Source organism: Wyeomyia smithii, chromosome 3 (assembly GCF_029784165.1).
Source record: "Wyeomyia smithii strain HCP4-BCI-WySm-NY-G18 chromosome 3, ASM2978416v1, whole genome shotgun sequence".
Lineage (NCBI taxonomy): Eukaryota > Metazoa > Arthropoda > Insecta > Diptera > Culicidae > Wyeomyia > Wyeomyia smithii.
In genome coordinates this window covers 76413663-76430549 of record NC_073696.1, presented here as the reverse complement: position 1 = coordinate 76430549, position 16887 = coordinate 76413663, and the positions used below count along the sequence as shown (strand labels likewise).

General features: G+C 39.3%; 1 protein-coding gene across 3 annotated transcripts in view; it reads right to left on the bottom strand.

The window, feature by feature from the left end:
- LOC129729339 (kelch-like protein 17) overlaps nucleotides 1-16887 on the bottom strand; it is an 83779-nt gene that overhangs the window by 2604 nt on the left and 64288 nt on the right. For all 3 annotated transcript variants that reach the window (XM_055687851.1, XM_055687854.1, XM_055687853.1), the window contains exons 7-8: nucleotides 3843-3949; nucleotides 2397-2872 (exon numbers count right to left, since the gene is read on the bottom strand). In XM_055687851.1, the coding sequence (XP_055543826.1) occupies nucleotides 2397-2872; nucleotides 3843-3949 (583 nt within the window). The remainder of the gene's footprint in view (nucleotides 1-2396; nucleotides 2873-3842; nucleotides 3950-16887) is intronic.

Sequence of the window (16887 nt, the reverse complement as noted above, 5' to 3'; positions counted from 1 at the left end):
ATTTATAATTTAAAAAAAGTTTTTTCCTTCAAGACATCAGTTCTAGGTAAATGCAAACTGTTAATCATTAAATTGATTGAGACAACAAACTTGTCAAATAAGCTTCACTTTCGGGTCATCGAACTAGTGGAAGCAGACATTCGACCCGTTGGGATATTCTTCTGATTTTTTTTTCACTAAATCACAATAAGGTAGGGCTCATTGATTGCGTAACTTTTTGTATAAAGTTTATGGACTGTTCTCGAAAAAAATACAACAGACAAAAAAGATCGGACTCGGTTATCCGGAGTATCGCAATTTTTTCACCCCGGATAATCGAATTTTTCGGATAACACTGGTCGATAAAATGAAAAAAAGTGCATTCCAGGACTCGAACCGGTAAAATTTAATCTTTTATTAATTTTGGCTATTCAACCATTCCTTTGAATTTTGATGCCCTAGCCATTACCAAAACGCGTTAACTCACGTGAGAGTGTCGCATAGTAATTTCTCGCCGGGTTCGTCGCTTTAACGTTTAATTTACGAGAAAACTCATTTAAGTCTCTAAAAAAACGATAGTGGCTAGGGACACTTAAATTCACAGGAATGGTTGAATAGCTATAATCTTTCATTTTTTTCATTTAAGCTTTTGAAGTGCACTTGTGTTGCAGTGCAGTGTAATCGAATTAAAAAAAAATTATTCAAATCTGTGATTTTTTTTTCTTCATCTAAATTCAAATTTGTGATCAACGAACTTAAAATAAATATTTCTTCTTGTTTTTTCACCTGCATGATGCAGTGGCCAGAAATTACTTTCGAGGAGAAAAAAGATGGGCATTCGAACAAAAGTAAAATGTCTGAATAATTAAAAACGAACGGCAAAGAAATATTCCGGATAGTTGAGTCTCTGGATAATCGAGCCCCACCTGTACTCTTCTGGTACCACAATTCTATACTGCAGCTTTCGGCGAGAATGTGAGTGACCACGAGAAGTCGACTGAGGTGGAAAAATGAGCCAGAAAGAGCTTGTGTGGCAGGTAATCTGCTCCTGCGGATTGAAGTCGGCGAGTTTCTTTATGAAAGGATCAATAAATGCCGATATTTATCCGAAGCAGTGTTTGCAGAAAAGGTTACTTCAATCATATAAAAAGCATAAGACTCCACCACTGTTCTGGCCGGATTTAGAGCCGACCCACTACGCTAAATCCACCCTTAAATGGTTTAAGGACGAAGATATCGATTTCGTTGAGAAAACATTGACCCACCCAACTGCCCTCAGCTTTATTCCATAGAACGATATTGGGCTATCGTCAAAAGGATTTTCAAGAAGGATGGTAAGGCCAAAAATACCATGGTAGACTTCAAGGAAAACTGGAATGCCAATATGTTTGATCAAACAGCTGTACAAAACCTGATAACCAAGTCGAAAGTCTGAGGATATTACCAATAAGGTATTTTCCTTTTTTATAAACTGTAGGAGTAAGCTTCTTAAAACACTTCCGAACTGTTTCTTTGTTCGAATGATTAAAAAGATGAATTCTGTGATAATAAATAGGGCATAAATTTTAAATATGAAACCAAGGCAATTTTAAATTAAAACTTATGCTGAGAGGAAGGTATAAATATACGCCTCGAATATATTTAAAAAAAAAATTTCAAGCACCTCTCGAATATTTCATTCCAAACAATTTAAAAATTTTCATAGAAAAAAAACTTTGAGATCTTTGAAATGTGCAATTTCGACAAGTATGGGTTTAAAATAACGTTCTGATTTGCCGTATTAAGTTTTCGTCTTACATGTGGTGAAACAGTGAGGGTTATCAGATTTGGCAGTTTTCAATGAGAGGATTTCTGATAAAGAACGATAGAATTTCGCACATTCCATTGAAGAATTTGAGAGCAAATAAAACCTAATTATTTTGAAAAGCTTAGAACAAACCTTTTTAATGGTTGCATTCTTAGTGAATCAGTACATTTTTGGACTGCGAACGAAGACTACATTTTTAATAAAAATATCACAGATAGCAGGTTGCAATAATACGATGACGCACAACGCAGATCATTTTCAAAGCTTTCTTTGTTTAGTTTGTTTTAATTTAAAAAAGACAGCGACAGTGATTTGGTATTAATTATAATTGATAAGCAATGGTAACAAGTTTGTTCAATTTACTGATCAAATCTTCTAAAATGTAATGAAATTTAACAATGTTTTATGTGTTGCCTAATCCTAATGATCACTTTCTGTCTGAGAAACTAGCCCCGTAATCATATTTCAAAATGAGCTCCGCACAAAAACTGTTTATGCAATTTTGAATTTTCACGCTGAAAGTTAGACGTAGTTCTACGTCACAAAACCACATACCAAGCGTCTCCACGGAAAAATATTGTAGGTATACATTTGATGAACACCAACTTACCCGCCAACAACGTACAACAACTTTCGCAGCGCCGTTACCCCTGCCCTCGATCTTCTCGAGATCATCGGTGAAATTGTCATCCACCCGTTCGTCTTCGGGTTGTAGCACTCACATTCATTGTGGATGGCAAACAGGCTGCCTCCACCAACGGCGAAAATGTACTGTCGCATACCCTCGGGGCGGCGTTCCAGTGTGCGCTGGCTTACCAGTGAGCTCCGTTGCTCCGGTAGCAAATGATACTTCATAGCTTCCAGCAGCAACTCTTTGCAGTGGGAATCCTCCCGAACTAGGGGTTCGGTTTCAACGCAGCTCATCAGAAATTCGCGGTTCACCAGAGGCAGACGCACGTGCGACATCAGCTCCGAGATGTGCTTCTTGCGCTCGTTCAGATCGTGTTTCACCCAGTTCAGAACAGCCATGAAAACCTTCTCCTCCGAACATATATTTAATTGACTGTTTGAAATGAGATCTTGAACCTGTGCAGTGGAAAGTGGAGAAAAATTAATTATAGCATGGCTTTAGTTACGCTTCCGTTTGTAAGTTCTTGTTTTGGGCAGTTCTAGTTGCTGTTATGATAAATAAATTTCCAATTTGTTTCTGAATCAGATTTTAAGAAAGATTAGGCTTCAATTGTTGACTAGAGTCGACTTGTTTCGATTTATGCTTCAAAATCGAACGTAAAAAACATCAAACTTTTACCTCAAATATAGCCATAAAGACGCACTAGACCATTTTCATATGTATGTGTGTGTTTGTATACATATAATAAAACGAGTTAGCTCGGTCGTATATTTAGGACAGTGCGTGACGAACAACAATACATCCCACGGGATGCTCCATTTAGCTATAACCGTAAACCAGACAATGGAGCTCGAAAAACAACAACACTGTGGGAGGTTTTGCTTCTGATACTTATCGGTGCGAAGCATCATGATTTAGGTAATTTACTGTTACACTTCGTTAGATGATTACTGGAAAAAAAGGATTCTCGAAGAGTGGATAGTACCTTGAAACAACATTACAAAGCAGGAAAGGTTTGACTCTATGAATAGGGTCACTGATAGCTAAACTGTAACATAAATTTTTACATTTGTTGTCTGTATTTACCTGGAAGAATGGGCATTTGATGGCAAAGCTGGAAAATTGGCAAAAATGGTTTGACAAAGCTTATTTGCAAAAAGTGTTGTTGGAGTACAGGGGTTAAACAACAAAGTATAGTTGAATGTTACAATCATTTAAAGCTTGTTTTTCTGAACTACAGGGTTTTCAACATCATGTTATCAAAACGAATGTGCCTAAGAAGGATTCATATCTTAATCCTACAGTTATCTTAACAGCAACGCACGTTTGTGCCACCCATAACACAGGCCCCGGGCCCCCTCTAGCTAATAACGCCAATGCCCTCGAGACTGAATCGAGCGAAAAGGGAATGTTTAGTTTATTTACCTCACAAAATCCTAGTAATAAAAATTCCTCCGTGCCGACAACTTGTTGAAAGTTTTGTAGAGCATAACGATGGGAACGTGAGTGGAGTTCCTTACACGAATGGGCATCTGAAACGAACAGAATGTTAAGTGTGAGTCACGACAGGAACAAGCATAACTCGTGTAGAGATACCATCGCTCGGTTGGAATGGAAGACACCTCCCCATCCTTCCAAACGGAACGAGGAATATGTTCTGCGGGTCTGGAATATGTGACGGAGAAAGCTGCTGAATAATGTATGAACAAACGAGCATGAAAGCGTTCTCTTTTTTTTTGAACTGATGGTAACATATGTTGGATATGGAATAATTATTCCATAGAGAGAAACAACAGAAATCATAAGCGATTATTCGGTTCGATTATTGCTTATTGATTTTAGCCCTATGACTTTTATTTATGTTAGAAAATTTGGATGAACTTAAAAGAATGTATAATTGTGATGCTAAATTATTAAACTTCATAAAACGCATGGATTATAAATTGAAAGAATAGTATAACTAATTTATGAATATAACAGAATCCTGACAGATCAAACAGGAATCATGTCTTCAAAAACAGTGAAGCACATCATGTGACAACGATTAATCACTGCTATCAATCACTCGAAATAACGAGTATGGAAATGCTCCTCTCTCGGCTCCCGGGGGAATGGTTGCAAAGTTTTTTTTTTCTTTTTTTCTGTTAACACACGGACTTTTCGAGTTTTTGCGTTTCCCTCGATACTTGTACTGACCGAACGTTCTGCTGTTGAGTGGCAACTTATCCTCAACTCATCACGCAAATTGAATTGGCACTTTACCGCGATAGCGAACATGTTCCTATGTCAGTCAGAGGTTTTTGGTGATTTTGAGCTTCAAATCTTGTGATTCATCGCCGACACGCAACGTGTTTGAATTAATTTGTTGGCCAAATTGGGTGGATGGTTATTTTTTGATACGTGTTAGCTTATTGGCGTATGAAGACTTGTGGTTCTTTTGATTGAGTGTCTATAAGATATTTGCGTATACTTTCATTACTTAAAAACATTTGACATGAACTTAGTACGAACATTCGCGCTGATTAACGGGTTACTGAAGCACGTTTATTAATCTTTGTATAAGCAAAAAATCATGGAAGTTTCAAACATTAAGATTAGACAATGCCCGTACGAGATTAAGAATATGCCCGTATTTAGTACCTTTTTCCAGTATAATAGCAAAAAAAAAAGTGTTGAATTTATTTATAGTAATCTTAATTGAAGGTTAATTACTTTAAATTTTGAGAAGTGAGTAAAGTTTGATAAAAGCTTTAAAAATATAATTTTCAATATTGGGTATTCCATATCATTGAAGTAATACTGATGAATTCGCAGGAAACCACAAAGATTTTCATTTTAGAGCTAGTTTTTGAGGTTTTGCAACAAACCGAATAGAAATCAATCTAACGATGATCAAATGACAGCAAATTTAGCAAACTGCAGCTCGTGAACCAAAATTAATAAGTTTCGTTATTTTCGAAATATCGTTATTTTCGTTTTCAAACTAACTGTGATTGATATTTTTTAGTTCAGAAATCATCATTGAAAATGAATTCATCGAAAAAAGAGCACATTTCTTATAGAATGTATGGATTTCAAGGGTGATCAATTTCACCCCGATTTATCTCATAGCACCTTATAGAATTCTCCAATTTGTTTTATGAAGTACACAATAGAAATTTCACCAATAGCCATAGAGGTTTTCTAGAGCACATACCAGTACTTGTTTTAAAAATAAACTATTTCTGGAAAAATGTACATGAAGCTAGTTAATTAAAAAATATTATAAAAATTGATCAATTTCACCCCGTTCCATGGTACACCTGGTGGTTCCCTGAACAAACAGAACCGCGCTTCTCGAGTATCACCGACGTCAGCACCAACCGAGGAACTGACATCGAATCGATCCACTACCTAGTAATAGTGTAGAAGTGCCCGAAACCTAATTATAAACGGCAGGACAATGCGTATTATTTGTACATTCCGTACTTGCAGGTAGAAACTACATCACTTGTGGTCCATTAGTTTTTTGTCCCTACATCCCCGACTGGTGTACGAGTAACCTTAGGAAAGATAGGGTATCCAACCCCAGTGGGATCTCTAGTTGTATGTTGACATGTAAAGGAACTTCTTCACGATCCGAGCGACCTCCATGTTAGGAGCGGTTCGAAACAACATCTGTTCTCCATTGAAGGAGCAGCTTAATTACTGTCTTGTTAGTGCACTCACGACTTTAAACTCGAAAGTCGAAAGTCTTGGTGGTTTTCGGGACTTAAAACAGCGGTACCACGTTGGTTATGCTGTCAGACAGTGGGGTTGGTTGCGGGCCTTGCGAGCATGCGTGGTACGTACGTCTCCAATCGCCCCTAGTATCCACTGAATGGACATTCTCATCCACATCACACATCCAATGAGTACGGGATCTACCACGGAGTCGTCGACCTTTATTGGGCTCTGTGCTGCATATTGTCTTCGCTGATCGCTCCTCCGACATACGTGCCACGTGGCCAGCCCAGTGTGGCCTGCCATATCCGCATGTTGGTATGTTTCCCAAGTAACACACGTTGTTAAAGAGCAGTTGAGATAACTCTTATAATACAACCTTCAGTTATAGATTTCAGTTGAAATTACCTTTTCCATGACATCTCTATCACCAGAAAAGCGCAAAAATCGAAGGCTACTAGAACAAGTACTGGTGCTATATGAAGTATTATATACCTTCATGAAAGCAAGCCAACTTGCTAGACTGAAGCTGCAAAATACATCTCGAGTACCAATGCGGTTAAAAACATGGAAAACAAGTTATTTTCAAGTTGTAATTACTAACTAATGAAAACATCGTTGAAGCAAGCATAAAACTTCAAAATAAAAATATTGTAGAACAACGCTGCTTTATATTAGGAACTACAAAGGAAAAAAATAGTGATTATGGCGTATCGAATATTCACCAAAAATAAACAATAATATGAGACCAACTATTTGATGCTTGTAGTACAAAGTTCTACGTGCGCGTCAAATTTCACGGTGAAACATTGCATTTTACTTCTGAAAAAATTATGCGCCATTTATTGGATACGGTTTTCTGTTTGTAAATCAGTGGAAAATAGATTATTCATTACAGAATGGTTGCTGATTCATTTAATTGCGAAGAGTCTCAATTTAGCCCAACACCGCATGAGCTTAATTCGTAAACAACTATCTGGCATCTCTTTCTCACTTGCCTAGTAAATCGCAATGTCGTTTCTTTTTTCCTATGTTGATCTGCACTGACCTAATGGAATAAAAAAACTCGCGCATTCATATGTTTCAATTTCAGATATATTCGAACTTTCGAGTCATCATGAAATGAATTATTGAAGGTTTGTAGTTGCCTTTATATAGTTTTTTGTCAACCTATAATGTGTCATCATATTTGAGGTAGAATCTGAAATATAGTTTTAATGTTATTGTTTGTGATAAAATATTTCAAATAGGAACATTGTTCAATTAAAGATTAGTTGGTCATGTTCCCTTTCTAAGAGCTCCTCTTGTTTAATTTTATACCATTTAACATGAATACTAAACGCTTACTTTTGTTTAAAACACTGTTCACCCAATAACAAATTGTTTCCTAATACTAATAATTATTTCCGAGGGGTCTTAATACTACTGGACGTCAGTTTCAAAAGGCCCCCGAACACAATCATGGTCGTGTTGCATACATCGGCATTCAGCAAAGCGTATTGTAGGAAAAACATTGATACGGACTAAGGCTGTGCGAGATTTCGAATGATTTCGTATAATTTCGCAAAACTCGAAATTTCGTTGAATTTCGCTAAATTCCGCCTAAAATTTCGCGAAATTAATCTTCCAATTTCGACGATTACGAAAGACCACGAAAAATCACGCGGTGGTGTGGGGGTTAACGAATACCACGTAGTCTTTTTTCTGACTATAATTTATTATTGCCACTAAGTCAAGACGAAGCTTTCGCAATTTTTTAATTAATAAATTTATTTGACACGACTTGATAAATAATAAGTGTCACGGAAAGTTTGAGAGTTGTCAGCAATTAACTGTAATCAAATTTTTGAAACATATTTCAAATTTATCCGAACGAAGAAATTTTTTTTTGTTTTGAACAGGCTTTGCCTCATATGGAATTTACTTCTTTAGAATAATAGTTCTATTTTGCAATGCGTCGGGATTTATGACATTTTTCCTGGAAGTATATTTCAATACTCAACGACCGGTAAAAAAATCAACGTTTTGGTCTTTAAAACAATATATAAGACCTGGATGCTCGTGAACTGAAGGAAGAAAGAAAATGTTTATATTTTGTTCGACATTCAAAAACTTTGTAATTTATTATAAAAACACTAAGTTACAAATCCGATACCTGAAAATCACTAAAAGTAAGGTTTCACTTATTATCAACTAAATATTTTTCTAGATGATTTTTAGATGAGTACACAGTTTACCATAACTATAAGCGAAAAATTGATCGTAGATGATCAAACTGCTTAAACAAATTTTATTTATTTTGATACTCAACAACAAATTAAAAATTATTTTGAATATACTCAACAGAATAGCGTATTTAAAATTACTTTCAGGTAAGGAAATTATTATATTTGTTAAAGACAATAAAATTTTTTTAAAAATTAAACAACCATTATCTATTTTGGTTTTGAGAAAATGATATTACTGAAAATTCTATTTACAATTTGCGCAATAACTAAAAATCAGTTTTCTTAAACCCTCATTTTTTTTATAAATTTTTCATACTTTATTGTACATATATTTGCAGAATAAGATCACAAAACAAAAGAACACGAAAGACCACGGGGGAGTAGGAGGGTATAAAAGGGATCAAAATATGACCCCGTAGTTTAGGAATGGTCCCAAATGCATTTTATTATTTTTGGTATCGCAGAAAGTCACAGGGCACATTTTTTAGGACAAAATTATTTTCTAAAACCTTACCAGAGACACTAGTTATGCCAGTCAAACAAACCGATTTAGCTGAAAAAATAATTTAAACTCCAATTGGGCACTCTGTGGGTAATTAAAATATTTTTAAAATCGAAACAGTTGGTTTGATTGGCATAAGTTGTAGATAAAAATATTGTCTTTCCAAAAATAAACATGTTGTAAATTTTTTTTTTGAAAAAATATAACTTTTTTTTGATTTCTTCATCGCTTCGGTATTTTTTTTTGTAATTTTTATACAAAAAAATAAGATTTTTGAAAATAAGCTTTTTTATATTAATTTTAATGTTTTTTTACATTAAAAAAATGATTTTTTTGAGTTTTTTTTATCGGAAAGATAAAATTACTATCTAAAACTTTTCCAGAGACGTCACACTGATCCAAAAACTTTTTGCCTCTGAAAATATTTATAATCACAATAATCCTCCCAAAATAGCATTTTAAATAGCTGCTCAGCCTATAGAAACGTTTATGCAAAGTTTAAGCCAAATCTAAAATGACAAAAAATATTGAAACTGGGACATTTTTTGTGGAACTGCTCAGTTAAAAAGTAATTTTAAGTTATATTAAAAAATGTGCAAACATATTTAAAACTTCAAAGTTTACAGAATAGTTAACTTAAATTTTGTTTTCCTCGAATTGATAAAGATGTCACTTAGTCTAGTCTGACTGAACGTTGTTAAAAAAAATCAATAACACTGGTCGACAAAAGCGAAAAAAAAGTTGACCTAAAGCTCAAAATGGTTGCCCTCCAAAGGTTTTACAGCTTTTTAACCATTTCTGTGAATTTTGCTGCTTTTAGAGAATGCAGAAATGCATCAGAAGGCCGCCGAGGAATTGCTTATCGGATTCGACGCTTTTACGTTTGCATAGGGAAAAACTCTTTGGAAAAGTTATCTTTGCTAGGGACACCAAAACTCACAGGAATGGTTGAAAAACCTACCTACCATCTTTCATTATTTCCAATTCGAGCTCTGGGACAAAACTTGGATTTTGAATAATGAAAGTGCTATGAAAGAAGGATTAAGGTGCCGCCACACGGACGCTGATTCCCTTAGTTTCTAAGTCTTAGTTGATTGTAAAAAACATTTTTTCAACACTGAATAGTAGGCTATGAACTATTCGGGCATGCCGGAGTAGTTCAGGGTTTCTATGTTTTAGCTTTTGACAGTACAATCCCGCGTTATGATGAAAAAAATGCTTTTTACAATCAACTATGACTTAGAAACTAAAGGAATTAGCGTCCGTGTGCCTGCACCTTTACTATTTTAAACATAGTTGCATTCAAACCAAAAGAATCAGTTCAGAAGTTTATTGAATTATTATTTACAAAGACATTTCGAGTTTGACCTTCATATCATTTGTATCTATCGCGCTACTATTACCTGCAATATAATCTGTATAAATGAGTGCATCAAGATTTTAGTTTTTAACATTTTTGATTTTCTCGTCATTGTCGGTTTATCGATATCTGAATACCTACGTTACTCATCGTCGACCAGGTAAGCACCTTGCGATCAGCTGGTGAAGGGAACTTCGTTAGCGTACGCTCCAACGTTTCAAATCATTGTAATGCTATGTTTCAGAAACATTTATTTTATTTTTCGAAATTTCGCGAAATTTAGAGACCAATTTCGTTTTGTCTCGAGAACTCGAAATCCACCTTGATTTCGTTTCGACTAATTTGGCGAAACCGAAATTAAGGGTTAATTTCGTTTCGTTTCGTTTCGACACCAGAAAAGTCAGTTTCGCACACCCCTAATACGGACACTGCTGATTGACGATTTTTTGCATGAATTGACATGAAAACAATCGTTGCGAAAACTCGAATTACACGGTAAGTCGCAACTAGTAGCAGCTGATTTTTGGTTTAGTACTAGCCAATACCTTGTAATTTAGTGCAATAATAGTGTCGTAGCAGAACAACGTAGAACTTTATGTTTTTCATATTGCCGAAAATGAGGAAAAATTACAAAAAAAACTTGTTTTACACACTATGCCTCCCACGAACCTATTTTCAACAAATCTGTCTTAATATCACATTACCTATTAGTTTATACTGTGTTTCATGAGGATCATATGAGTTAGCTAATTAATTTCTAAGTATTTGCATGCCCTACTGGAAAATATCTGTGAAATTTTTTTCTTCCATTTTACAAGCCTTGTAAATCCTCACTTTCATAATATTATAGCCATGGGCGCAACTAAGAAAAATTCCTAGGGGGGGCTAGTTTTCATACACTTCATTTAAAAAAAAATAGGAAAAAGAGTTACAATGCGCCTATTTAAAAACGCATAAAGTAGTGTCGTAACAGAAGACAAAACCACTTCAATCGGGAATAAATCTCCGAAGATGTATTGAATATCTTGACCATCTCTTTCAGCTGACACTGATTCGATATTAAGGCGAACTTGGTTTGGTAAACGGCTGGGCAGTGCGTACCAGCAGTACACCCGTGCTAGTCGGCATAAAATAGATCCCAGTGTGGTCCAAGGCATAATGCCATATTCTTAACTCCACGTGGAACCGACTGGAATACGAGCAATCATGAGAAGATTGGGGAACCGGTGGGAACTTGGTCGTATGCTGACAGGGAAGCGGTAGTTGTTCTCCTTGGAGAGCAGCTTGTCTGAGCGTCTGTTTTTTCAAGATGGGGGCGGCTCAAACAGCGACTGATCCGAAGTGGGCGGTGAACTGTGAAATGCGGTGTCTCGCCTCTACACCCAAGACGGCGGCCCCGTCGCGAGACTAGGTATGGCAGCCCTAGTAAGGCAGCATGCTAAAATAAACATACTACGAACAATCAAGAACTGAAAACGAACCGGAATTACCCGCAATGATCTAGTGACGCTTATTTCGTCACTAGATCATTGCGGGTAATTCCGGCCGACGATTAGAAGCACGGTACATGTAACAGTAGATCGCTTAACGCCTCGGATGCCGACCGGATCCTGCTGGATCAGCTAGAACTTCACCAGTTCGGCATCGTTGCGGCCCAGAAGCTTTACCGAAAAGGAGAGAAGGTACGGCCAATTTGTGGCCGCAGGGCGGCACAAACAATGAGCTGGGTACCGGTTTTATAGTGCTGGGCAGGATGCAGAGTCGTGCGATCAAGTGGCAGGTGTTCAGCGACACGTTGTGTTTGTTGAGAATAAAAGGCCGGTTCTACAACTACACCATCCTCAATGCCTACTGCCCTCTCGAAGGACGTCCCTATATAGAGAAAGGAACGTTCTACGCACAGCTGGGGAAACTCTACGATAGCTGCTCGCGTAGAGACATCAAGATCGTCATTGCGGACATGAACGCTCAGGTCGGTAAGGAAAACATATATAAGCCATATATTAGCCCGCACAGCCTGCACAACGTCACGAACGACAACGGCCAGGGATGCGTCAACTTCGCAGCTTCCCGCAGACTGGCAGTCCGAAGAACCTGCTTTCCCCAAAAAGACATCCACGAAACCACCTGGAGACCACCTGACCAACGTACAACAAACCAAATTGACCATGTTTTCATCGACGGCTCTTTTTTCTCAGACATGCAAACTTACACACCAATTGTGGTGGTGGTATTGGCATGACCACTTCGATCGAGTCTAGTGCGACGAAGTGAAAAGTTGACGATGTAGCTGATACGACCGGTAGTTCTCTACGGAATCGATACATCAACGCTTCTGGCCTCAACGCTCTTGGAGTTTTCGAACAGAAGGTGCTGCGGACTATCTATTGTGGAGTACAGACAGACGACGGATAATGGCAACAGTGCATGAACCATGAGCTGCACGCGCTGGCGAAAGTCAATAGGTTGCGGTGGCCCGGTCGCGTCGTAAGGATGCCGGACGATGATCCTGTGAAATCACTTCTCTTCAGCAACCCTGTGGACTAGGGGGCGCAGCGTGCGCGATGGCTCGACCAGATCGAAAGAGACTTGCGGGTGATGAGACGTCTGAGGAACTGGCGAAACACAGCCCAAAACCGAGCAGCATGGCAACAACTCCTTGATACAGCACGAGCCACCACGGCACTCGTCTTATTAGTGAGGTAAGTAAGAGAGCTAGGTTTGAGAATCGATCCTGGGCACAGTACTAGTTCTCAGCCAATGAATGATGACTTCTCAATTTGTGTTGATTTTGATGCTCTGATAGGAAGTATGGGATGTATTTATATTGACTTCAATTATTCTCTGGGAAATTCTAGGGGGGGCTTAAAACTTGCTAGGGGGGGCTGTAGCCCCCCTTAGCCCCCCCCCCGTAGTTGCGCCCATGATTATAGCACATTTTCTAAATTATTTTTCAAAGTGAATTATCATGATTTCCTGTCGATAACATGTCTACTGCAAGTAGAAAATAAAATGAGGCATGAAAACTGAATTTCATTTTTTTTAGTTTTGTCGTGACTTTTCTGGGTTCTGCCCCACAGTGCGACGTCAGCACCAACCGAGTCGCTGACATCGAATCGATCCACTACCTAGTAATAGTGTAGACGTGCCCGAAACTCGGTATCGGCGGCTGCAATTCGACGTCGCTAAGAACTACGCGTACTTGTTCGAAATCGCGCTGCTGGGAGAGGGTGAACTGATTAAAACCCATCTAGCGGACTATTGGAGCAACGTGAAATCAGCCATCAACAGCGTAGCAGAGTACGTTCTGGGGTATGTAGAACAAAACCGACGGAATGAGTTGTCCGACGAAGAGTGTCGGCAGGTGTTGGACGAGAACAAAGCTGCGGGGGTACTAATGTTCCGTCAAGCTACCCGTAAGAACGTGGAGCGATACATACAGAAAAGGAGACAGCAAAACCAACTCTTCCAGGAGAAGAAGTACCGTCAGAAAGAGGAAGTGTTCGTGGAACTGGAACAGCTAAATCATTCTTATGTGACATGAAAGTTCTACCAGTAGCTCAGCCCGCGAACCGCAATTTGCCGAGATAAGTAAGGGGGTATTCTGAAGAACGATCGTGAGGTGACCAAAGGTGTAATGGCGCGCAGTAGTAAAAACATGGGACCGAACAAGCTGGTGGATTAGAGGCGGAGGCCTAGCGTGGCTGGTAACGTCTCCGACAACCACGCTCGACGCCTGTGTTCGAATCCCAACGCCGACATAGGTGTCGATGGTTGTGGGGTGGCGTGATCCACTCACAGCCAACCCAACTGGTCTAGATTCAACCCTAGCCGATACTGGGAGATTTTCTGAGGCGAAAAATCTCTGGGATCACGCCTTCCATCGCATGAGGAAGTAAAGCCGTTAGCGCCGGTCCGTAATTCAACAGGTCTTAAGTTAGGGTCCTGGGTGGAGTCTCCCCCCCCCCCCCCGGGCGTAGGTGATTGGCACAACAACAGTGGCGGTACTAGAGCGACGGCAAATAAGCGAGATTAAAAAGAAGTTGGTGGATTGTCTTACTCGACTGATTGTCAAGATTTGGGATACCAAACAGCTGCCAATGGAGTGGAATGAGGGAGATGGGACCTTATTTACAAATAAAAAAACACGAATAACTCGAGGTGGTCGACGAATTTGTTTACCTTGGCTCACTGGTACACTGGTTTGCACTGGTTCACTATATACTCGATTCGGAGGCGTATTATTAATGGAGGTCGTGCATATTATGGGTTCCTCAAGCATCTCTGATGGAATACGCTTAGCTTATAAGAACTGTTGTCCTCTACAGGTACGAGATGTGAACATTGCTCGAAGAGGACCTTAGAGCACTAGGAGTTTTCGAACGACGCACGCTAAGAACCATTTTCGGCGGCGTGCAGGAGGACGGTGTATGGTGACTCGAGCAACTCGAGCAACTTGCATGCGAACCCAGTATTTCGAAATTCTTCAAAGCCGGACGGATACCTTGGGCTGCCGAACAACTACCCTGCAAAAGTAGCGTTCGCTGGGAATCCGTTTGGTACATGACGAAGAGGAGCTTAGCACGCAAGGTAGTTGACCAAGTGGAGTAAGGCTTGGCGAGCATAGGATGCCCGCGGGATTAGAGAAACGCGGCCGTTGGGAAAAAATGGTCACCCAAATTTTCTGCCTAAGATGTCACTCAGTCACGCTATGGTTGCTTGAGTGCTAATAGTCGCTGGGTGACTGTGAGAATGTGAGAAAATTGGGGAGGACGGACAAGCTGTGGTGTGGTCCCCGTGGTTCTGTGGTTAGCGATGTCGGTCGGCTAGCTCTCCCACACGGTTGTGTTATCGGGTTCGATTCCCGATTGAGTTGAGGATCTTTTCGAGCTGGAAATTTTCTCGACTCAGCACTGGGGCACGGTGTATCGTTGTACTTATCCTACACATGCAAAATGTGCTAAAAACAATATCGATAACGAATTCTCTCAACTAATCTAGTTGATCGAGACCGCTATTAGCCCCAAGGCTAAGCGTGCGATATTGTATTGGACAAGCTGTGGACCCACCAACATTGGACGAGGTGAAGAATGCTTGCAAAGAGCAAAAGAACCACAAAGCCACTTGGAAGGACGGCTTACCGATCGAACTTTTCAAAGTTCGGAACGTGCGACTGTGTAGTGCAATTCACCAGATTATCCTAAGGGTATGGTCTGAGGAACAACTACCTACGGACCGGTTGGAAGGACTCATATGCCCTATCTACAAGAAGGGACATAGACTTGACTGATCTACAACGGACCAGATGTTTACCTAGAGACAGATTTTCGACAAGTTACAATAACACAACTTGCAGACGCATCATCTGTTTATTGACTTTAAGGCGGCGTACGACACATGTCCCGTAGCCTACAGATCCGTACGAAATTTGCACTCTATAGGACTCTGATCCTCCCGGTAGCGCTCTATGGACATGAATCGTGGACGTGGAAGGAGGCCGATCGACGAGCGCTTGAGGTCTTCGAGCGTAGAATCCTGCGATTAATACTCGGAGGCAAACTAGAGAATGGGGTGTGGCGCAGTTGCATGAATCACGAGCTGTACGAAGTATACAAACACGCTGATATTGTCAAGCTGATGAAACACGCCAGGTTACAGTGGGCTGGCCACGTAGCACGGATGGCGGATGAGCGACCGGCAAAGATAATATTTAGCAGAGAACCGGATAAAGGCCGACGACTTCGAGGCAGACCTCGCACGCGCTGGATATGTGCTGTTGACTAGGATGCCAGAGCAGCGGGTGTAAGGGCAGACTGGAAAGTAGCAGCCCAAGACCGAGTTTTGTGGAGACGTATTCTGGATTCTACATAGGATCTCAATGATCTGTCACCATAAAAACAGAAGAAGAAGACTGTGAGAATCGCAAAACAATTTGCTTCTTTCTCACTACGATTGGTGATTACAAGAATAAGGTCCAGTGTTCCAATAAAGCTTTTTTTTAAGAGAAGAAAAACAGAAGCTTGTGCTGGTTTAAAATCAAAGAGTCAAACGAGTTTGCAGTATCGTCAAATCGCTGAATGATGAATGATATATTCTTTCACCGGATTTTCGAGCGTGAAATAAACGAAGATTATCCTGTACTATAACGTGTATTGCACAAATCCCCGGTTGCATTAAATTCTAAAAAATTTGTTTTGCAGACTATTGTGTAATTTTACCAACTTAGATTTTGTGTAAAAACACTTCGGAGTTCGCTAGGTCTTGAGTTAGATCAATTGGGTCTAGGTTCAAACGACACCACCAGAGAATATTCGCACGCCGGAATGCTGCTACAAAACTCTGTTAGACTGGTTCACTGTGATCTTTAACGAAGGAGTCTACGCATTTTGGATATATTGGAAGGACTTTTGTAATCTTATTTTGTAATCTATTTATACAGTCCCTCTACAATTATGGGTCAGTCAACGTGTTGTCTGAATTTTCAAAAATAAATATAAAATCGTAAAAATTATCAACAACGAAAGTTTTACTATCTATCTCTGTGTTCTGATGTGTACTTTCGATTTACAGATAGTTTCACTGCAGTTGATGCGTGTGAATCGGTTGGGAAGAAAAATATCACTCACATAGCAAAAGACACAATTATGGGTCACTTTTGGCATCCAAAATCATTTAGTC